The 22,538-nt window shown below is 42.8% G+C and overlaps 3 protein-coding genes across 3 annotated transcripts; all 3 read right to left on the bottom strand.

Annotated features, from left to right (window-relative positions):
• Positions 1–9,931: 9,931 nt before the first annotated feature.
• Positions 9,932–12,709, bottom strand: LOC123051364 (arogenate dehydratase 2). Its single transcript, XM_044474233.1, has 11 exons — positions 12,396–12,709; positions 12,248–12,312; positions 12,050–12,142; positions 11,583–11,783; positions 11,411–11,494; positions 11,187–11,282; positions 11,029–11,106; positions 10,844–10,933; positions 10,675–10,739; positions 10,488–10,569; positions 9,932–10,402 (listed from the first exon to the last, which is right to left on the bottom strand). The coding sequence occupies exons 1-11, from the start codon at positions 12,625–12,627 to the stop codon at positions 10,340–10,342; spliced, it is 1,149 nt and encodes a 382-aa protein (XP_044330168.1). The 5' UTR covers positions 12,628–12,709; the 3' UTR covers positions 9,932–10,339.
• Positions 12,710–13,105: 396 nt separating this feature from the next.
• Positions 13,106–16,966, bottom strand: LOC123051366 (L-ascorbate peroxidase 2, cytosolic). The gene is made up of 9 exons (XM_044474235.1): positions 16,712–16,966; positions 16,449–16,623; positions 16,289–16,354; positions 14,634–14,682; positions 14,090–14,175; positions 13,913–13,992; positions 13,692–13,794; positions 13,520–13,578; positions 13,106–13,408 (listed from the first exon to the last, which is right to left on the bottom strand). Exons 1-9 carry the CDS (start codon positions 16,831–16,833, stop codon positions 13,378–13,380), a joined length of 771 nt encoding a protein of 256 aa, XP_044330170.1. The 5' UTR covers positions 16,834–16,966; the 3' UTR covers positions 13,106–13,377.
• Positions 16,967–17,716: 750 nt separating this feature from the next.
• LOC123051365 (protein RETARDED ROOT GROWTH-LIKE) lies at positions 17,717–22,523 on the bottom strand (the record flags this gene model as incomplete). The annotated part of the gene is given in 7 exon segments (XM_044474234.1): positions 17,717–18,045; positions 18,144–18,258; positions 19,814–19,965; positions 20,038–20,186; positions 20,887–21,049; positions 22,098–22,209; positions 22,297–22,523. Coding segments are annotated over 7 exon segments (1,047 nt in total), but the record flags the coding sequence as incomplete, so codon positions are not given.
• Between the last annotated feature and the right edge of the window lie 15 nt (positions 22,524–22,538).

Here is a 22,538-nt window from a genome sequence, read left to right as displayed (position 1 = left end):
GGGATACCATAATCCAAGTGTTGGTGTGTGAGCTAGATATCGAAGAATATGCTTCACAGCCTTATGGTGTGATTCCTTCGGTGTAGCTTGAAATCGGGCACACATGCAAACACTAAGCATAATGTCTGGCCTAGATGCACATAAATACAATAAAGAGCCAATCATGGAGCGGTATACCTTTTGATCGAAGTCCATACCATTTTCATCAGTGCATAGATGGCCATTTGTGGGCATTGGAATTTTGACCCCTTTGCAATCTTGCATGCCGAATTTCCTCAGTACATCCTTGAGGTATTTCTCCTGAGATATGAATATGCCATTGCGCTGTTGACGAATTTGAAGACCTAAGAAGAATTTCAATTCTCCCATCATAGACATTTGATATTCTTCACTCATCATATAGGCAAATTCATCACGGGTTTGAAGCCTTTCTTCATGAGGAATTCCTTCAAAGTATCATACCACGCCCGAGGGGCCTGCTTGAGGCCATAGAGGGCCTTATTGAGTCTGAAGACTTTGTCAGGATGCTTTGGATCTTCAAAACCTGGGGGTTGAGCAACATATACTTCTTCCTTAAGCTTACCATTGAGGAATGCACTTTTCACATCCATTTGATATAAAGTGATATCATGATGGTTAGCATAAGCAAGTAATATGCGAATAGCCTCAAGTCTAGCAACAGGTGCAAAAGTTTCATCGAAATCAATTCCTTCAACCTGTGTGTAGCCTTGAGCTACAAGCCGTGCCTTATTCCTCACCACAAGGCCATTTTCATCTTGCTTGTTGCGGTAGATCCACTTTGTGCCAATGATATTGTGCTTGCGAGGATCTGGACGTTTGACCAGTTCTCAGACGTTGTTGAGCTCGAACTGATGCAATTCTTCTTGCATAGCTTGAATCCACTCAGGCTCCAGAAATGCTTCATCTACCTTAGTGGGCTCTGTGATAGACACGAAAGCAAAGTGCCCACAAAAGTTAGATAAATGTGAAGCTTTTGAGCGTGTGAGAGGACCTGCTGCTTCAATGTCATCGATGATTCTCTCAATTTGCACTTCATTTGCAACGTGAGGATGAGCTGGTTGTCGTCGAGGAATTTGATCAGCATTTTCTTTAGCACCATTTTCTTCAGGTGCATCAGCTCGACGTTCTTCACGTTCTAGAATGAATTCTTCAGCAGATTCTTCGGTTGGAATGACATCCTCAGTAGCCTTGAACTTGATAGATTCCTCAGGTGCTGTTCATCCATCACAGAAGGTAGGTGCTCTCTTTGCGAGCCATTAGTTTCATCAAACCGCACATCTATAGTTTCAACAACTTTGTGGTGAACGTTGTTGAAGACTCTGTAGGTGTGCGAGTCCTTCCATAACCAAGCATAAAACCTTCATGTGCTTTCGGTGCAAATTTAGAGTTGTGATGAGGATCTCTAATCCAACATTTAGCACCGAAGACTTTGAAATAACTCACATTGGGTTTCTTGTCAGTGAGGAGTTCATAAGCAGTCTTCTTGAATAATTTGTGAAGATATACCCTGTTGATGATGTGGCAAGCAGTATCAATTGCCTCAATCCAGAAACGACGAGGCATCATGTATTCATCAAGCATAGTGCGAGCCATCTCAACAAGAGTCCTGTTCTTGCGCTCCACGACGCCATTCTGCTGAGGAGTATAAGGAGTAGATAACTCATGAGTAATACCAAGTTCATCAAGATAGTCATCAAGACCAGAATTCTTGAACTCAGTTCCATTATCACTTCTGATGTGCTTGATCTTCACACCAAAGTTGGTTGAAGCCCTCGAGGAAAATCGTTTGAAGACTTCCTGCACCTCATGTTTGTAAGTGACAATATGTACCCATGTGTAACGAGAGTAATCATCAACAATAACAAAGCCATATAGAGATGCATCATTTGTAACTGCAGAATAATGGTTAGGACCAAAGAGATCCATATGAAGCAATTCAAATGGTCGAGTGGTAGTCATGATTGTCTTCGCTGGATGTTTGGCCTTGGTCATCTTTACAACTTCACAGGCTCCGCATAAGTGATCCTTGAGGAATTTGACATTCTCAATGCCAATGGCATGCTTCTTCTTCGCAAGCGTGTGCAAATTCCTCATGCCTGCATGACCAAGTTGTAGAGAAATCAACAATATACAAGTCTCCTCTCCTAAAGCCTTCGAAGACTTTGAAATGATCAGCTTCCATGATCACAACACAACAATACTTGCCAAAGACAACAACCATATCAAGATCACAAAGCATTGAGACAGACATGAGATTGTATCCTAAAGACTTGACAAGCATGACTTTGTCCATGTGTCGATCCTTTGAGATCGCAACCTTACCTAGACCCAATACCTGACTTTTGCCTTTGTCAGCGAAGATGATATGCTTCAGATGCGATGGAGATAAGGGAGCATCCATCAATAGATTCTTGTCACCAGTCATGTGATTTGTACATCCACTATCAAGGACCCACTCATTGGCTTTGGGTTGATCATCCTGCAGATGAATTAGTGCAACTTACGAACTCATATACTTCATCAGTGAAGAATATGACATCAATTTCATCAGATCAAGTAATAGAACAGATAAAGCAATATGAGGACGTGAGAAATGAAAGTTCATTTCTTCATGATTAGCCTGCGTCCTTTCAGGCAATTTCAGGTCTCCAGCAAATTCTTCAGACATTTTAGCACGTCTGGAGACCTGACCCTGCATAAGAGATTAGTTCTTTATCTTCACCACCCACATCTGAAGGGGTGGCAGAGAGTTCATCACTCTGCGAGCTCCATACGAGAAAGGTGGCATAGAAGCCAGTCCACTTCGTTTCACATAAGAGGAGTTAGGGTAAGCATATGAATAAGCAGAGAAATTCTTCAAGGACTTATGAACATAATGATTAGAGGAATAATGCTCATATTCATAGCCCTTAGCTCTTCCCTGCGAAATAGAGGTGTTAGCACGATGATGATCATATGAGGACTTTGATCCTTTTAAGGAATTTGATCCACGTGAAGAATTTGGTCCATATGAAGAATTTGATCTGGGGTTCCTATTCTTCACAGGTGGTGTCATGAGGACATTCACCTGAAGACTTTCAAGGCACCTTTTGGGAACCCAGATTTTCTTCACTGGGGAACCGTTCCTGCAGTTAGTGCCAACATATCTAGCAAATACTTCACCATTCTGATTTTTGAACAGTTTATAGTTGGAGTCAAATGACTCATCAGCAGAATGAGGAGATTCACATGTGAAGCCAGATAGATTAGATGGATCAACTGGAGGTCCCTTTGCAGCAACCCATGAGGTTTTGGGGTACTGCTCAGGCTTCCAATATGTTCCATCAGCATTGAGTTTCCTCTCGAAGGCAAGACCCTCTTTCCTAGGATTCCTGTTGAGGATCTGCTTTTTAAGCACATCACAAAGAGTCTGATGCCCTTTGAGGCTTTTGTACATGCCTGTCATGTACAATTCCTTCAGCCTTGCATCATCAGTGATACTAGCAATGTCCTCAGGTGAGGAATTAGTGATAGCAGAGACAGGTGAAGAATTTGTAGCATTTGAAGCATTTGAACATTCAGGTGAAGAATTAGCAGATTCACGTTCAATGCACTTCAAACATGGAGGAACAAATTCTTCCTAAGAAGCGCTGATTTGTTGAGCAAGTAATGAATCGCGCTCCTTCTGAAGATCTTCATAACTCACTCTTAGCTTTTCAAGATCTTGCTTTATTTGAAGAAATTCATAAGAAAGATTCTCATGATCAGATAAGAGAGTGTTATGATGACCTTAAAGGGTGTCAAACCTAGTCTGAAGTCTCTGAAGACTCTCAGCCAAAGCTTTCGACTGATCCATTTCTTCACCCAACATATCATTGTTGGGGAACATAGTAATTTCAAAAAAAATCCTACGCACACGCAAGATCATGGTGATGCATAGCAACGAGAGGGGAGAGTGTTGTCCACGTACCCTCGTAGACCGAAAGCGGAAGCGTTAACACAACGCGGTTGATGTAGTCGTACGTCTTCACGATCCGACCGATCAAGTACCGAACGTACGACACCTCCGAGTTCAGCACACGTTCAGCTCGATGACGTCCCTCGAACTCCAATCCAGCCGGGTGTTGAGAGAGAGTTTCGTCAGCGCGACGGCGTGGTGACGATGATGATGTTCTACCGACGCAGGGCTTCGCCTAAGCACCGCTACGATATTATCGAGGTGTAATATGGTGGAGAGGGGCACCGCACACGGCTAAGAGATCAATGATCAATTGTTGAGTCTATGGGGTTCCCCCTGCCCCCGTATATAAAGGATCAAAGGGGGGAGGTGCGGCCAGGGAGTAGGACTCCCCCCTTTTCCTAGTTGGATTAGGACTTGGGAGGGGGGAAATAGGAGAGGGAGAAGAAGGAAGGGGGGCGCCGCCCCCTTCTCCTTGTCCTATTCGGACTAGGGGGAGGGGCGCGCGGCCCAGACCTAGCCGCCTCTCCTCTCTTCCACCTAGGCCCACTAAGGCCCATTATGTTGCCGGGGGGTTCCGGTAACCTCCCGGTACTCCGGTAAAATCCCGATTTCACCCGGAACACTTCCGATATCCAAACATAGGCTTCCAATATATCAATCTTTATGTCTCGACCATTTCGAGACTCCTCGTCATGTCCGTGATCACATCCGGGACTCCGAACAACCTTCGGTACATCAAAACATATAAACTCATAATATAACTGTCATCGAAACGTTAAGCGTGCGGACCCTACGGGTTCGAGAACTATGTAGACATGACCGAGACACGTCTCCGGTCAATAACCAATAGCGGAACCTGGATGCTCATATTGGCTCCCACATATTCTACAAATATCTTTATCGGTCAGACCACGTAACAACATACGTTGTTCCCTTTGTCATCGGTATGTTACTTGCCCGAGATTTGATCGTCGGTATCTCAATACCTAGTTCAATCTCGTTACCGGCAAGTCTCTTTACTCGTTCCGTAATACATCATCTCGCAACAAACTCATTAGTTGCAATGCTTGCAAGGCTTAAGTGATGTGCATTACCGAGAGGGCCTAGAGATACTTCTCCGACAATCGGAGTGACAAATCCTAATCTCGAAATACGCCAACCCAACAAGTACCTTCGGAGACACCTGTAGAGCACCTTTATAATACATAGAAATTGCTTTCCACACATCCAAATGGATTTGTATTATTTTAGTACTGTGAAAATGTTGATATTTTTTTTATAAAGTGGGTCAAAGAAAACTTCACAAAGTTTAACGTAAAACAAAACTGATATGCAAAGTATTTTGGAATGGAGGGAGCACACATGTAGAATACATTCATATGTACTTTTAGCTTTCTTGATTTTTTTGCAACTCTAAATTTTGATTTTCAATTTTTTTGGGGCCTCCACTACAAATGTGAGGTCATTTTTTTTACCTTGGGAAATTATGTTCTCCAAGGATGGCAAGTTTAGTTGACGAGCACGAAAAATCTGCCTCTTTATTTTTTTGTCAGAAAATTGCCGTGCTTGCAAACTAAACTTGTCATCATCATGCCAACATAAATTACCATGGAAAATGTCAGATTGACCATGCCTAAAAAGCTGACGTCAGATTTTTAGTGTTTTCCTTTTTTTAAAGGTGCTCCATGGATCCCATGATCCAAAGCACCTATTTCCTTGCCATAATGTTGAAAACCCTTATAATGTTACTCCTTTTTTAATGGATCTTACAATGCTACTCGGTCTGATCAGAAATAAGTGCCGTAATTTTAGTTCAATACCTATTTGCACCAAATTTGATAGCATCATATGAAGGGCTCAGTTCCAAGCATAGTGTGCCATAAGGTGGCCTAGTACTTTGGATAAAAGGATACACAATGCCCATTGCCAACCTTGCCCTCCGCCACTATGAGAGAATGAGCTCCAACTTATTAACGTTTGGGATTAAAAAATATATATGATCACTACTACCAAATTTTCAAAAATGTTCACAAATTTCAAAAAAATAGTCATGAATTTACGAATGTTCTTGGAGTTCAAAAGCTGTTCTAAATTTTAAAAAACTGCTCATGAATTTGAAAAGTGTTCTCAGATTTAAAAAACATTCATGAATTACAAAAAGTTTCCATTAATCAAAATATGTTAACGAATTTAAAGATGTTCCTATATTCAAAAAAATGTTTATGAATTAAAAAAAAATCCAAAATTCACAAATATTTGTGAATTCAAAAAAAGGTTCGGAATTCCAAATATGTTCATAGATTAAAAAAAGGAATTTGCATTTTTTTTAAAATATTGGTAAATTAAAAAGGATCGCCGATTCAATAAATGTTCGTGATTTTTTAAAAAATATATTGATTCTAAAATTTTCACCTAGTCAAATATTTTCCCCAAAGTTTTATAAAAGGCAATTCAAATCTATTACAGAATTTAAAATAAATCAAAATTTAAAGTAAAAAAAACGACCAAGAACACCGAAGAAAATACTTGTTCAAGGAAGATTGTAGAATCTTCCCAAAACCGGTGGGAGAAAGGCACACGAAAAGTCGCGGATATGGATCGGCCCATATCTGCGTGGGTGAAGCGCAACCCGGGTATAGGAGCGGAATTTCCTATTGGACGCTGGTTGGGTCAAAGTGTCGCCCTTTCGCACAGACCTGCGATCCAGCGATGTCACGGGCCGGCGCATTTAACGTGTTTGCAGCGTTTCCGGTTTTGGGAACCTTCTAGAGTTTCCCGGACGGGTTTTTCCGGGTTTTGGAATCTTCTAGAAGGTTCCTGAACCGGCCTTTTCTTTTTCAGTTTATTTTTCGTTTTCCTTTTTCTATTTCTCTTATTTTTCGTTTTTTCTTTTCTTTTTTCTGTTTCTTTCTTTTTCATTTTTGTTTTCCTATTTTTCTTTTCAAGTTTACTTTTCTTTTCCATTTTTTTGCAAATTTCAAATATTATTCAGCATTTCAAAAAAATGTCCCTGGTTTTCAAATTTTGTTCATAAATTCGAAAAATGTTCGTGTTTCAAAAAATGTTCGCGGTTTCAAAAAATTTGTTCCAAATTTCAAAAAATGTTCCTGTTTTTCAAATTTTGTTCACAAATTCAAAAAATGTTCCTGCTTTTCAAATTTTGTTCACAAATTCAAAAAATGTGCGTGGTTTCAAATTTTTGTTCCAAATTTCAAAAAAATCTTCCTGTCTTTCAAATTTTGTTCACAAATTCAAAAAATGTTTGGGAGTTTCAAAAAATGTTCGTGGTTTTCAAAATTTGTTCGGAATTTCAAAAATAGATAAAAAATTTGAAAATTTGTTCTCATGTTCAAAAACTTTTTGGACTTTCAAAATTTGTTCGCATTTTTCTAAAACTTTTCAGATTTTTTTTAAATCATATGTTTCAAGAAAATGTTCTAAAACTGTTTGATCTGCCGATGCATATATGTTTTAGAGTTTAGTGGTGCTTGAAAGTCAGGAATGGTCATCATGTCTAGTGGCATGCAACGACATTCACCATCGAGTGGTCGTCAGTTCGATCCCACGCGCGAGCGCTGCTGCTTTTTTGGTGATGTTTTTACGCTGCACTGTCGCGCTACAGTAATCGCGCCAGCTAGCCCCGCCAATTGGCTGGCCCAGTCGGGGGCTGTCCCCTGTGCGGCGCGTGGAAATCGGACGCAACGCGCGTCGACTAGGAGCTTCCTATGGGAGCTATATCTCGCATTAAGCGCGACAGAAGGATCTCTCGCCTTAAGAGCCCGGAGTAACGGGCCAGCCTGTTAGTGCACCTTCAAAAGAAAATAGGAAAAGAGAAGAAAAAAGGGAGATCCCAGGATTCTATACCAAGCAACCTCAATGATGTATAGCGAAGCTGGCCATTGGGCAAGTGTCAGGTTCATGTTAAAATACTAGGGTGGTGCCTACTTATACACAAAAGAGCTGGTTTTTCATTGTTTTTTCATCAGTTTTTGTTCAGTTTTTCTCCATTTTTACCGGTTTTTCTTTCTTTTCTTCTGTTTTCTCTACTACTTTTCGTGACTCTTATTGGTTTTTCTTCTTCTTTCTGTTCCTTTATTTTCCTTCGGTTTTGTTTGTCTCTTTCTCATTTTTCGATGATTTTTCTTATTTTCTCTCAGGTTCAGTTGTTTTCTACACAAATTTTTGTATATATGAAACACATTATTTCAATACATGTTTAACATTTTAAAAAAAATTAATTAAAAAGATTCAAATATGTGATTAATTTTTTTTAATACTTTGTCAACATTTTTTCCATACACACTTATTTTTTATCAAATGCTTAATTAACAATTTCTAAATACAAATTTAAATAAAATTGAACGCATGGTCAATATTTTTTATTATAAAATTTTAACATTATTTTAATGCATGGTTAATAATTTCTATATACATTACCATTTTTTCAAATACAAATTTAATAATTTTTAATACATGCTCAACATGTTCTCTGTACACATTTAACATTTTTTAAATTCTTGACTAATATTTTTGAAATACTTGTTCAACATTTTTCTCAAATGCTTGATTAACATTTTTATGGAAGATCAATTTTTTCATGATTTTTTAATACCTGATTTACATTTTTTCTATACACATTTCACATTTTTCAAATGCTTGATTCATATTTTTGAAATACTTCTTCAACATGTTTTTTCGAACGCTTGATTACATTTTTTAAATACATGACCAATTTTTTCATACACATTTAACATTTTTTATGTAGAGTGTTTTTGTAATATATATTTGAGGATATTGTACAGTATAATCAAAAGTATAAAAATGGAAACAATACATTTTAAAAAATTAAAAAAAAAAACAAGGCTGTGGCCTTGCCTGGGGGCTCCCATTCACGCGAGGGCTCCCTAGGTCTCGCTCTAAGCCACCGCATGGGACATGTGGTTAGCAAAATCAAAAAAAAGGTCTCGCTCTAAGCAAGACACAAACCAGCACCGTTCCCCTGCGCAGCGCTAAATTGGGCCGGCCCAAATAAGGTTAGAGAGCGCTAATTACGAGCTTCTCTGATGTTTTTTTTCTTCGATTAGTTTTTCAGCCGTTCAGATCGTTTTTTAATCCTGCTAAAAAATTCTTTAATTTAAAAAATGTTATTTAATTAAAAATATTCTTGAATTAAAAAATGATTATGAATTCAATAATATTTAAAATGTGTCAATGTTTTTTAGAAAAAGATCATGGGTTCGAAAAATGTTCCCGCATTACAAAAATACCTTTTTGGTAAGTTTCTAGTTGGGTCGGCCCAAATATGAGTAGCAACACTTACGGGTGCGAGTTCCATCGATATCTATTGACCTACGCATGGAATAGAAATTTCCCAGCACTACATATGCATATTATCACGGAGAGTGCGCGATCGTGCTGAGCAGTCAAGAATTTCTGTGCGGGGAGACGAGCAAACTAACATCCCCCAAATATTTTCTTGGTAAAGTAATGCACCTTGTCTCTACACGCATACCACATGTTAGCCAACCCAGCCCCACCAACCAATGATGCAAACAATACACACGTTATTGCAGCCTCAGTCATAACATCACACACAATGCTTGAGTTCAAACTATCATTGTCACTATTAAGACAGAACATTACATGATCAGTAGTTGAAATCATGATTTCGCAAAAAGAAAAGTAGTTGTTTTTAGAGGGAAAAAAAATCAGCCGTGAATAGTAGTTGAAAGTAAAATTCACAGAAGAATTTGAATCCATAGCTGGATTATCTCTTTTTTGTTCCTTTCTCAGTCTGAATAGAATTTATAGGTGGAATTTTACAAGATGGAAGGTACGTCTTGTGCCAATCTATGTTTTGAAGTAGCTTCTCACAGTTTTCTGACTGCTACCATGGCAATAGTAACAAGGCCATCCGATGGCATCACCACAGTCGTAGCCAACAACCCAGTCCGGACCACACATGTTAGCTAACCCACCCACCAATCAACTTTGCAAATAATACACGCATTACTGTAACCTCAAACATAAACATCACACTTAATGCTTGAGACTTTAAACTATCAGCATCACTATTCAACACTATTCTCCAGCAAGTACTCCTAAAATTATAAAAGCCAATATTTCAGGAGCTCTCATGCAAAAGATATATATATGTTGAGAGTTTTTTCTCACATTCACAGGAAAATAAAGAATATCTGGAGAACTACTGTCCCTGTGGAAAGAACGGAGAAGCCCCCAGGAAGATTTACTGAATCGTGGAGTTCAAAACTGCCAGGTGAATCTCTTCATCGCGACCGGTGAAAAAAAATTGCTTCTATTCCAGAGCCAAATACTGACTATCAAGGGATGATTTCTGTTTGCTCAGGTGCCCGGCACTCATGCTTCAGTGACATCGGTAGGATAGCTTCCAAGAACTCTTAGGAAGGTGGCAAACTCTTGCTGCAAAAGACAAAAACAGAGACGAATTGAGTCATCGCTCACTTAACCACCAGACCATAACGACCAGCGACTGATAAAACCACACCTTTAAGTTACTGAGAGCATTTTGTGCATTCGGATCAGCCATTGAAGCCTCGAAATCTACGTAGAAAAGGTAGTCGAAGTGCCTGGCACAACATTTTGAGAAACATTATGATATATACAATACAGTTTCCGTGCAGCTCAAACTGTGCACTGTTAAATGGAACTCGAATGAATAAATTTGTTCTTACTTCAGCGGCGTGGAGTTATCATCAGCTACACGCAGAGGCCTTTTCTTGTGTGGACGGCTTTCCATCTGCAGACCATACAAAAACCGATGCAGCACTGATCAGTTCTGCTTCAAACACGCATGAGTGTTGACGAAATACTAAGAGCATGATGTTGCTGAAGATACAATACCTTGGTGAGGTTAATTTTCCTCAGAGCAAATACTGCAAGCGCCTTGAAGAGTTGTCCAGGTCCTTCTTCCAAAGAGAACACTATGCTAGTCTGGAGACCATACAATTTGTAGAGCAACATTTCATTGGCATTTACCAGGAAAGGGGGAACAAAGAAATTGCAGGAAGAAAACGTGCAGCACATACCTTGAATGGCTTATCTGTGCGAGGGATAATGGGCTCCCGAGCCAGCATCATAAAACGGGTTACATTATCCGCATCATCCTATATAAAGAGGTGAGTTACCGTTCCATGAATAAAAAGAGAACATGATCTCTTAGAGGTTCAGAATGAACCAGTTATACCTGGATATTTTCTGCAAGAATATCCAGTCCATAAAGTTGAGCAGCCAGTGAACTGGCAACGGCAGCGGTGTCTTGGAGATTTTCTTCTGCAATTTGCTAAAAGGCGCATATTACTCTGATTAGTGACAACAGAATTAACTTGATGTTCGGAACTCCTGCTGACAAAGACAAAGAAGTGAAGAGCAATTTCGTGAACCAAACAATGCCATCAAACAGCATCCTACCTTGGCTGCACCCGCTGTATCATCAACAGCTTCTCTATGTTCAATTCCTAGCTGTGTCAGCGTTTGCTCACACTGCGCAAGAGCCTGAAAAACAATTGTGAGAAAGGGAACAGCATTTAAACAGGTGAATCAAACAGGGTTGGGGATGAACTGATAAAACAGTCCAACTCACCTGAGGGTGGCTCATGGCACTCCGCAGGTTCTCAATCTTGACGCCACGGTTGGCGAGCAGGCAATGACGAACCGCCAGCCGTACCTCGCCCACAATGTGCAGCCGGTGGCGAAGCAGGAGGTCATAGTTGCGATGTATGCTGCCGCCCAAGGAATTCTCCAGCGGCAACACCGCGCGGTCAGCCGCCCACTTCTCAACGGCCTGTTAGACGGACAAGATCATATCACTATCTGACGGTCGATGTCTGGCAGGATCAGCTAGGGGTGTTCAAATCAAAAAACGGCTCGCTGAAACCGTGCACGAAACCTGTTGTTGGTTCCTATGGTAATGATCGGTGCTAATTTTGGATTAGCAGACATCGTTGAGTGCATACTGTGATAGTTTCAGCATTGCAACACATGACACATGTCGCGAAATCGTCCCATGGATTGGAGAGGATCAGGGGGCAGTGGATTGAGGGATGGTACCTGGAAGGCGGTCTCGAAGTACTCGCAGGGCACGGTCTCGCAGCTCGGGTAGGCCTTCTTGGCGGCGGCCTCGCTGTAGGCGCCCGGGCACCCCTGAGATTGGTTGGTCAGAGTGGCGTTGCATCGCATCGTCGTCAGAATCATTCATCGCCGTCAGTGTTTTCTCAGAAGAAGAAGAGAGGAGGAGAGAAACCGGACCTGGTACGCGACCCTGAGGCCCTCCCCGCTGGCCTCCCCCATCAGATCCGCGCTCGTCAGCGGCCCTGCATTCAGAAACAAGCACGCTTATATGCACACATACAGAAGCGCAGCGAGCAACGAAGACAAACAACCATCCCGGCCTTACGAGGCAGCGCGATGGCGGAGTCGCGGGAGAAGGGCGCGGGCACGGCGGCGGGTCCGTTGTCCTCGCCGTCACCCGGTGCCGGCGGCTGCTGCGGGGAGGAGGCGGCGGAGACCGCGGAGCGGCGGGGGCGGACGGAGACGGCGTGGAAGGGCAGCCGCCGCGGACGCGCCCCCGCGGCGGGGTGGTGGGTTGGTGCGGGGATCCGGAGCGAGGAGGAGGAGGCGGCAGCCATGGTGGACTGGTGGTGCGGTACGGGGTATGGTGGTGGTGGATTGGTGGACCGAGTTGCGGAGGTTGGTGACGGCGGGCGGAGGCTTGTTAAACTTATAAACGAGGCGGGTGGAGTGGAGGGAGGGAGGGAGAGCCCACCTGCCCGCCCTTGCTGGTTTTCCGGCCCTTCCCATTGGTTGGTGTTTGGTGATTTGGGAATCACTAATTCCATTTTTGCAGCTCGATGTAAATGCAAGATCAACAAAAGATATTTGCGAGTTATGAGTATATTTAGTTGGAGTAGGTCGTACGTATGTAGTACTGTCTTGCTTGCCACGATGCTGCCGATGCACGGCCGAAACAGATGTGTTCGCATCAAATGCTGGCTCCGGCCGATGCACAGCCGACCACTCGATGCAACAGCCTACAGCAAACGATGATACAAAACTAGCTGACAAACAACACGACAAGCTGGTAAAACAAACACAGAGAGGGCCAAATGTGGGCAACCAAATTTTCATTTCGTCCTCGACAGGGAATAACAATTCAACCGGAAAGGAACTACATAACACTTAGCAGTTCAGACTACAAGAACGCCCATCACAAGATGACACGAGGCGTCGAAAGCAAAACAATGCAACACCCCATCGACCAACCCATCTAATCCAAGTCCAGACAAACACATGACATGGCCGCAGGCCAACACATCCTTATTGCTCTTCTTCTTCATGATCTTCTTCTTCTTCATTAACCTTCAGGCGCCGAGCTTGAATCAGCAGCAGCCCTCAACAGCCTCGCCAAATCTGAAAAACAATAGATAGGCATGGATTTACTCTCCCGAGGATGTTTGCACAAGCAAGGTTATCATTGCAATGGTGCATATCAAGGGCACCGATGATACTCGCATCACTTACCCCAATTCGGAGAGCTTGAGGTGTGCCTCAGCGTAGTCAGCAAAGAAAGCATCCTCATCCTGCAAAATCAATGAACATCCGGCCTCTCAGATCACACACATTACATTGGTATGGTACCCAAAGATGAACACTGTGAGAACCCATAATAGGCTACGAAGGATCGAGGATGTACCGCAGCATATTTGTCCACAAGTGGGCGGAAGGCCGGGTCAGTCAGGAGGGTCTTGTCGGTCGGCAACTGAAGAAGGCCTTCCTTCTCCCCACTAAGGAGCTCACTGTCAAGAGAAGAAATTTTTTGTTTGAGGAAACAAGAACAGCATATCAACATGGCAACAAAAAAGATAACAGAGACAGCTTCCAACTCTTGCAAACAAGCATGCATAGATTACATACGTGAAGTAAGAGTTGTCGAAGATCAAAGGGTTGGCGGTCCAGGCTCCCTCAAAGCCGGATCTCTCCTTGTGGCATCTTCCCTGCATCAGACAATTAAAGCTGCGTGAGCACAACCTTTCAATCGAGCCTACAGACAAGCATGGCCCAACATGATAATTGAGCAGTTGGACTACTAACCAGGGTGTGACCACCAGAAAGAGCAACAATGTCCTGGTCACTCAAACCCATCTGAGTGGAAAACACCTGCCTGAGGTGGTCAGAGCCTGATACAACAGTAAGTTCACCATGTCAGCCAGGTAAAATCAAATCCACCAATCCACACACCATAAATCACAGCATAAAACAAACAGACAAGCATAAACCGTTTAACCCTGACTATAGAAGCAGAGCAAAGACAGGCATGGTCCAGCATTGACAGGGTGCATCACATAGACCGAGACATAAAACTTAAGAATTCCATAGGTACACCTAAACTAAGAGAAATGTTGGAATTCTAATAGCAATATCATAACAATCAAATAATTACTCAACGAATTTAATTGTGTCCTCTTGTCAAACTAACAGTTGATAGCACTATGAATTAATAAATGCCTAAATGATGATATGCTAACACATTCCGTTGCATAACTGGTACCAAAAATAATAATAATGCAATCAGTCATGTTTATCAATATATAAGTTCTGTAGTTGTGTTGATATAGAAGATGCTGCGCGATAGTACCTTGGGTAGCATCAGGAAGACGGCCTTCTGGAGGAGGCTCGGGCTTGTCCTGCAAACAAAGTCAACCCACTATAAACATCCACAAACCATGTGCGTACACACACATACAGGGGAAAGAAAACCACTGCTATTCTATTTCCATGTAAACAGATTTTAGACAGCACTATGAGAAGACAAGGACATACACGCTCTAACTCATTCACACACAACAGGACAGGAAGCATAAACATTCATGTAGATACCCTGTTAAATATTATTCCCAATCAACAGCTATCCCATATAGATAAAAAAGCAAACCAGGATCACATAGTTCAGCCAAAGATATGAAGATAAACGGTGACCTAATATGTATAGGGAGGCAAGTTTGAGTTAAATGATGTTTTCAAAGTAGATAACTGTGGAAAGCACCTAGATTGTAGACATATGCATACCATGTTGCCTAAGAAACAATGTGAATGGACAAGAATTTCAGGCATAGAATCTAGATTGAAGATCAAATTAGCTACATAATCGTCTCAATCTAACATGGTCACACCAAAGCATAACATGGACCAGAATACCATTTCCCCTGAACTTTCGTTAGCACACCAACACATTTCTTTTTCATAGTTATGGATTAAGGATCAGACATTGAATGGAACAAAAATACACCCCACTCACGAAGCCGCAATAATTGTCTTGGATGTATACATCACAGCAATAAACAAGCCCGATATTTCACCAAATTATCATTCTATAAACAACTATTCGAGCCTGTCGTCACTATTGTCTCAAACAACTATTCCAAATACCCAACTAAACAATACTGCATCTGTCGTCACTAAAGTCAATAAAGAGAATATGAGGACAAACAATACTGAATTAAAGTCACTAAAGTCCTTAAACAATACCGCATCTGTCGTCACTAAAATCATAAACAATACCCAATTAAAACACTGCTCTTCAGTTATTTCCATGTAACAGATTTTAGACAGCCTGTGAGAATATGAGGACACACATACTTTTCATAACATTGCATAACAACAGTTGTTAATGTTTATTCGAGCTAACATCATAAAATTATGTAGAGCTAGAAGGCTAAAATAGAACAAAGAGAAATGACATCTGTAATTGTATGGCATATAAATACAATCTAGTTATAAGTTTAATTAGCTTCATACCCCTCTTAATCTACCATGGTCACATCAAAACAGCAACCCCGCACATAGATTCAATCATCAGTACTTGATCATCAGAACACCAACACATGGACTAGAATTTTATGGAATACAACGATGTTCTTTTTCGTAGTTATGGCTATATATCAAATCAGATAAGAATCAGACATTGGATGGAACAAAAACACACCCCACTCATGAAGCCGCAATAGTTGTCTTGGATGTAGCCATCACAGCAACAAACAAGCCGCATATTCGCCAAATCGCCATTCTATAAACAATTTTATCTGGACCAACTATTCCAACCACCCATCTAAACAATACCGCATCCGTCATCACTCAAGTCAATAATACACGTTGACAGGTCCACCATCCCGCACAAGGATAAGGTACAGAAATGGAGCATCATTTCAGTAAGCGCAGGTAAACTAAACAAAACAGGCTTAAACCCTGGATAAATCTTATGGCCGGTTGGGGGAGAGCAGAAATGGTTCTCACCTGTCTCCCCGGGTGGAAGGGAACCTCGGGCCCGCCGGTGACCTCGACGGCGACGACTCCAGCGAGCTGCAACACCGCAGAAACGGCAAAATCAGATCAAATCGATTCGGGAGCACGGCGATCCGGGCGGGCGAGATCGGATCGGGGGGCGGTGCGTCACCTGGTAGAAGTCGGCGTAGGAGAGGATGGGGAACTGCTCCTTGATGGGCTCGAGCAGCCTGACGGCGATGTCGAGGCCGGCGTTGGCGCCGTGCGCGAGCTCCGCGGGGCACTTCATGGTGCCGAAGGGCCCGCCGGTCTTGGTGGCCACGTCGAAGGTCCCGGCCGAGTGCCACCTGCGGAGGACAAAGAGAGCGCCGTCAGATCAGATCGGCGGGAGACGAGGGAGGGGAGGGGATCGGGCGGATCGCGGGGCGTTCTTACGCGAGGCGGAGCATAAGGGGCGCGCAGTTCTTCTCGGCGATGAAGCCGCGGAGCTTGCGCTTGGCCTTGGCGACGGCGGCCAGGTACTCGTCGCTGACCGTCGGGTAGCACTTGGCGGCCATGGCTGGAGCTCCCTCCGGCGGTGGTGGGCGGAAAATGTCAAACGCGTGCGTGTGTGTGTGGGGACGGACGGGGAGGAGGAGCGGGCTGAGGACGATGGAGGCCACTGGCCCTCTCGCGCTTATATACACGGGGCCGGAAGCTTCTGGTAGGGCGACCGCGGCCGCTGGATCTGGCGATCGTGCGGCCACGAGGGCGGACGGGTCGCACGGGCGTGCTTGGAGACTGTGGGTGACGGTTCTGCCCTCGTTTGGCCGCCGGGGGACGAGGGCGTTTGGGTAATTTGGGAGTGTGAACACGGGAGATTCCGCCGGGGAGGGGCGCCAAGTGGTGGGCCACGATTGGGCCGGCCACGTCGGTCGGTCAGTCTGTCAGAGCGCTCGGCTATTTTCGCTAGGGGAGGTGGGGAGGAGGGAGTGGACGACGACGAACCAACGACAGGCCGGCGAGCCACGGCACGGCATGCATCTGGCTGCCCCACTGGCCGTCCGGCCGATTAATCAAGGGAGCAAGTGGCTAAATCGCTAATGGATATGATTTACTAGTACTAATATAATGTTAATATATTATATTAGTGTAATCAACGATTCCCCGGCAGATTAGATCCATGGTATAATCCCCAATCTCATTCCGATCCAAAAAAATAGTTCCGGTGGTTGTCAGAATGTGAACGTGGCTTATGCCCTGCACGCGCCCCTTCAAGCCAACATCGCCCAATCAATCACACGCCCACCTTTCAAGTTTCAGCCACGAACGCGAAAGAGGACCCATCGCCATCGCGTGCCAGTCACACGCCGCCCAGTTACTACCTCGGCCACACTCACTCATCCGCATCCCACAATTCCACTAGGCAACAGCAGCAACACTACCTCCGGACAAAGCAAGTGCGCTAAGCCTAACGTGATCATTCATGTAGGATCGGGTCCGAATTAAGAATTCTTTACAGGGGCTTCTACCGGGGGGAGGAAATGGAACCAAAAAACTCGCGGACAAAACAGTGTGGTTCGTTCGTGTGGCTCTGACGATGGTCTCGCTCCCTCCCTCGCTCACTCTCACCAACAACGTATTGGTTCCCTCGCCTTGGCCTACATCTGCTCCTGGACAATGTTATACACAGATATCAAGATCTCCACGCTGATGAGGATGATGATGAGCCACTCGAGGAAGTCCGACTTCCTGTTCTGGAGGATCTCCTGGAGGAACCGGATGTTGTGCTGCGGGCAAAAAAAAAAATTTACAGGATTCTCTGTCAGAGATCTTCAGATAAGCCAACACAAAACCCACGCGCTGCTGTGCGACGGCCCTTAATTACCTCGACGAATTTCAGCTTGAAATCAAGGTTTCCGAATCTTTGGGTTAGCTCGTACTCGTCCCGGAGGAACTCCCAGATCTGAGCATAGTTTGCGTTCTTCCAAGCAATGTCTGACCTGGTGGGGCAGACAAAGTTATGTAAGTAAGCGTGCACCCCACAAATATACAAGGGTATTCTGAACTGCAAGGGGAAAACCCCTTCAGCTTTTCACGGTTTTGACTTTCAATGCGCAGATTTGCATACAGAGCAAGCACGCAATTTTTGGTGTTAAAGAAAAAAAGAGAGGGGCTCTCAGCACAACTGTACTTGCAGAGACATAAGACCAACATAGTGTATAGAATTTCTCGACTTTTTATGATATGGACTTTGTCTGCATACTTAAACAGTTGAAATGAAGAATGCCACAAAGTAAATCCAATTGAGAAAATGCAATGCTGGCATAAAACTGAGCTGATAACCACTAACAAGTACCCCCCTGTAAACTAAGAATAAGAGCGTTTAGATCACTAAAACACTAAAAACACACCTATTTCCATTCAGGAAATAAATACAATTTCTGCCATGATTCTGGCATTCCAAACGACATTTTTTTACCAAAAAGGTAATACCAGACAATCATTCATGTAGCACTTGGACTGTAATATAATATGAGATTTAAATTTGGCAATGACTATGCAACAAGCAGGTAAATGTGTGCAGATACACAAGTGTAGAGTTCATTTTAGCGACATCGAATAGTTTTATTTAACTGGGGTGAGGGTGGGGGGTGAAAAGGTGCAAGCCCTTGAAGTTCATAATTACAAGGCCAACACCTGTTCAGCTTTTCACAATTTTATAAACATTCAGAAATTACAAGGGCTACACATGTTCTCACTTTTACAAATTTCAGAATTTTTTTGCTATGCATATTTGCATAAACAGCAAAACATATTTTTTGTTATACAAGAAAAAAAAATCAGCACACCTGCACTTGCAGAGAAATAAGACTAATGGAGTAATGGATATATAAAATATTTGAAGTAACATGATGTCTCATTATACATTCATTGATGGGATCTAAAGTGATTATAAGCCACACACAAAAACACCAAAAAGATACACCTATTTCCTAGTAGCCAACAAATACTGTTTCCCATGATTTTCTGGCTTTCTGGCAAACGAGCTTTTTTAACAACAACAAAAAAATACAGCCTGACTTGGACTGTACTATGAGACTTATACGTATTTGTCAATGATTATGCAACAATGCAAGTCCGATCGTAATACATCAGCTTTTTGACATCTCTCAGCATTACACATAACTTATAGACTAGAAACAAAAGCAAAATATTTGTCTCAGATATGATCGCATAAAGCAAAAGATTTTGTGGACACAACTGTACAACACGACTGACTAGTAGATGACAAGACAAGGAATGTGAGGTGGCCAAAACACATGCAAGTAATTTGGAACGGAGCTATATTTAAGATGGGAAATAGAAGGAAAATTATGTAGCTTATTTACATTCCAGAGCTTGGAAACTATTTACCCTTTAATAAAAAAATGCACTACATAAAAGATTAGTCTAACAGTCACATCCTAACACAAATTCAGGAACGGAAACCACACATTTTGACATATAATCTAACAGTCGCATCATACTGAGCTCTCAGTATGATGCTATTCTTACCTCTCAAAAAGTCCAAGCTTAAGAATGACATCTGCCAAGTTAGAGTTAGCCTTTCCGACCAACTGGAAAAGCTTTTTCCTCTCCATAGTGAAGGTGCCAGTTTTTTCCATTCCACGGTTTATATCCGTGAACTCAGCAACCATTCCATCCACCTATCAGTGAAGATTTTTAAATAGATATTTCAAAGTTTCATAACCATGTATATGAAAATAACGAGTACATACTTGCCGGATATAATAGTCAAGAGCAATACTCTGACCAAGGACACTTCCAATTGTCCGAATACCATCAATACTCAGATCCTTAAGTATAATAAAATCAAGTCCACCCTCCATCCACTTCTCCATGGCAGGCCTCTCAACAACGGCATAATCTACAGTTTAAGGTTTCAAGGTTGAATCCTCAGAAAATACTGACGATTAGATTACTACAACAGTAATCACAATGATACATACATATCATGCAGCTGGATTTATTTAGTTTTTTGGAATGCGGCTCGTAGAGTATAGGCTATTTGCTCTTGCAAAAGACGAAATGAAAGGGCAAACCTCACCATTAATCAGCAATGAACATCCAACAAACTGTCAGACCATTTTATACGAGCTGTAAATTACAAGGTTAAAGGCTGGATAGATTATGACAAAGTAGGACAAGATTTGTACAATTGCATTAGCAGTTTCCACTAAGAGTAAATGCCATGGTCATTATAGGAGTACTGTCTGCATGTGAAAAAAGAAAACAAAGATCGAGTATTACAGAAATAGCTAGTGGTCGTCTCTACGGAGGCAACTTACAACTGCCTAAATTTTCTTGCCTGTTGTTGCTTAGTGGGGACTATGTAGACCTTAAACTGTGTTTCTACGCGTGCCTGTTAACATTGTATCACCTTTTCACATGAACAAGGATCATCACCAAATATTTATGTTGGGAGTACTAAATTTGAAACAGCTCATCATTTGACAACACAGCATTCGTATGAGGAAGAAAACAGTAACAGTTACAGATAAAGATTCAGGAAGTATACTGTATCAAATCAGATAAGTACTCTTTTCTTATATTGAGAATGAGTTTACCATCTTTTCTCATCTCTGGCAGTAATCCTGAAGCATGCCTCTCGACAATTTTTAGGTATCCATCTGCTTCATGGTCAGAAACATTGAACAGCACGATGGACCCATATTGGAAAACTACCATGTAGTGGCAATGGCTCTCATCTATGACACCAGTCTTAAAACCCTGCAAAATAGCAGGTGACAAAGCCCATTTAGTCTCTATTAGATCCCTAGGAACACACTAAAGAATGATAGACATTACTATTCTAAAAAAGTGATGGCACAATCACACAATAACCGACTATGGAGCTACAATCAGCTTGCAACAGTTTTTCATGATCTCAAAAGAATAGAAAACAGTGAACTTGTGTTGAATATTGTATGAATAAACAAGACAGCAATCACAAGTCTGAGAAGTATAAATGTGCCCTAGCAGAAATATGTACTGAGCAAAAGCATGACGACAATCAAGCTATTAGACACCCATTGCAAGTCCAAATATATTCTAAATCATCTTGTCATGCCTAAAGAATCCCACTGTTTGTCCAAATAACTAGAGAACAAAAGGAGAGTTGCGAAGGCAGTTCATCCGTTACATGTCTGCATTTAGCCAACCTGTAGGCTATATAGGTCAGAATAGTGTGGCGCTGTCTGTGTGTCACTGTGACAATGGCCAAAGGCCACTAAATAAGTCATGTATCGAGCTTTTGTCTTGGAAAACTTAAACGAGGGTTGTAGCCTTGCCGAGAGCTCATTCTTTTGCTTTTCTGTGTGTAAAACTGATACTCCTCTATTCCAAGTTATCTCGGTACAATGTGACTTGGCTTGAACAAAGGGCTGAGGGTAATCACCTTCCATGTAGGGTGTCGGGAAATGGGACTGGGAGATTTGTTTTAGCTTAACTACATTTCACATAATAAATGGCCACTGAATATAGAGATCCTAGAAAAATAAAAGTGGAAGTGAATTCCCCCTCTATTGTTTTTACAGGTACTTTTCAAGCGGTTAAGTAGCCATTTGCAAATGATGCCTATTAAAATCTTCATCCTTAGATAACAAATGTGGACTGACACACAGAATTTTGGTACAGGAAATACATTGTTTCTTAGGTTCAACAGACAAGACCACATAATGCTGGTCACATTGCGTATGAATCAAAAGGCTGTGGCGGAAATGGACAGAGAAACTGTAACTAAGTGATAAACAGGGATGTGAATAGGATTACCGCTCACCTCGGGGTCTCCCTTGACATCATAGTATCTGAGGACGACATAATTGGTGGCACGCGAAGTGGGCGGGATGACATTGAAGGAATTCTGCGACTGGAGGCTCTTGAGGTTGATGCTGCAAGAGATGACAATTGGCAAAGAGGATGATGAGCCCCAAATCCCAGCAACCGTACGGATGAGTGAGATAGGCTAGGTTGGCGACCTGGTGCAGGGGAAGTAGGCCTTGACGGGGACGAGGCGGGCCTCGTCCTCCTGCGCGTACTCGAGCAGCTGCTCCTGGTAGTAGGCGTCGTCGTCGGAGCCGAGCTCCTCGGGCGGCGGCGGGAGGGGCGCGGGCGGGAGGCCGTCATCATCGTCGTTGCCGTTGCTGCCCTGGAGGTCCTTCCCGGGGGCCGACGGGGCCGGGGAGACGGAGGCGAAGGAGCGGAGAGGCGGGAGCGAGGC

Source organism: Triticum aestivum, chromosome 2D (assembly GCF_018294505.1).
Source record: "Triticum aestivum cultivar Chinese Spring chromosome 2D, IWGSC CS RefSeq v2.1, whole genome shotgun sequence".
NCBI classification, from domain to species: Eukaryota; Viridiplantae; Streptophyta; class Magnoliopsida; order Poales; family Poaceae; genus Triticum; species Triticum aestivum.
The sequence above is the reverse complement of the archived record's forward strand: the minus strand, read 5'-3'. Positions and strand labels throughout refer to the sequence as shown.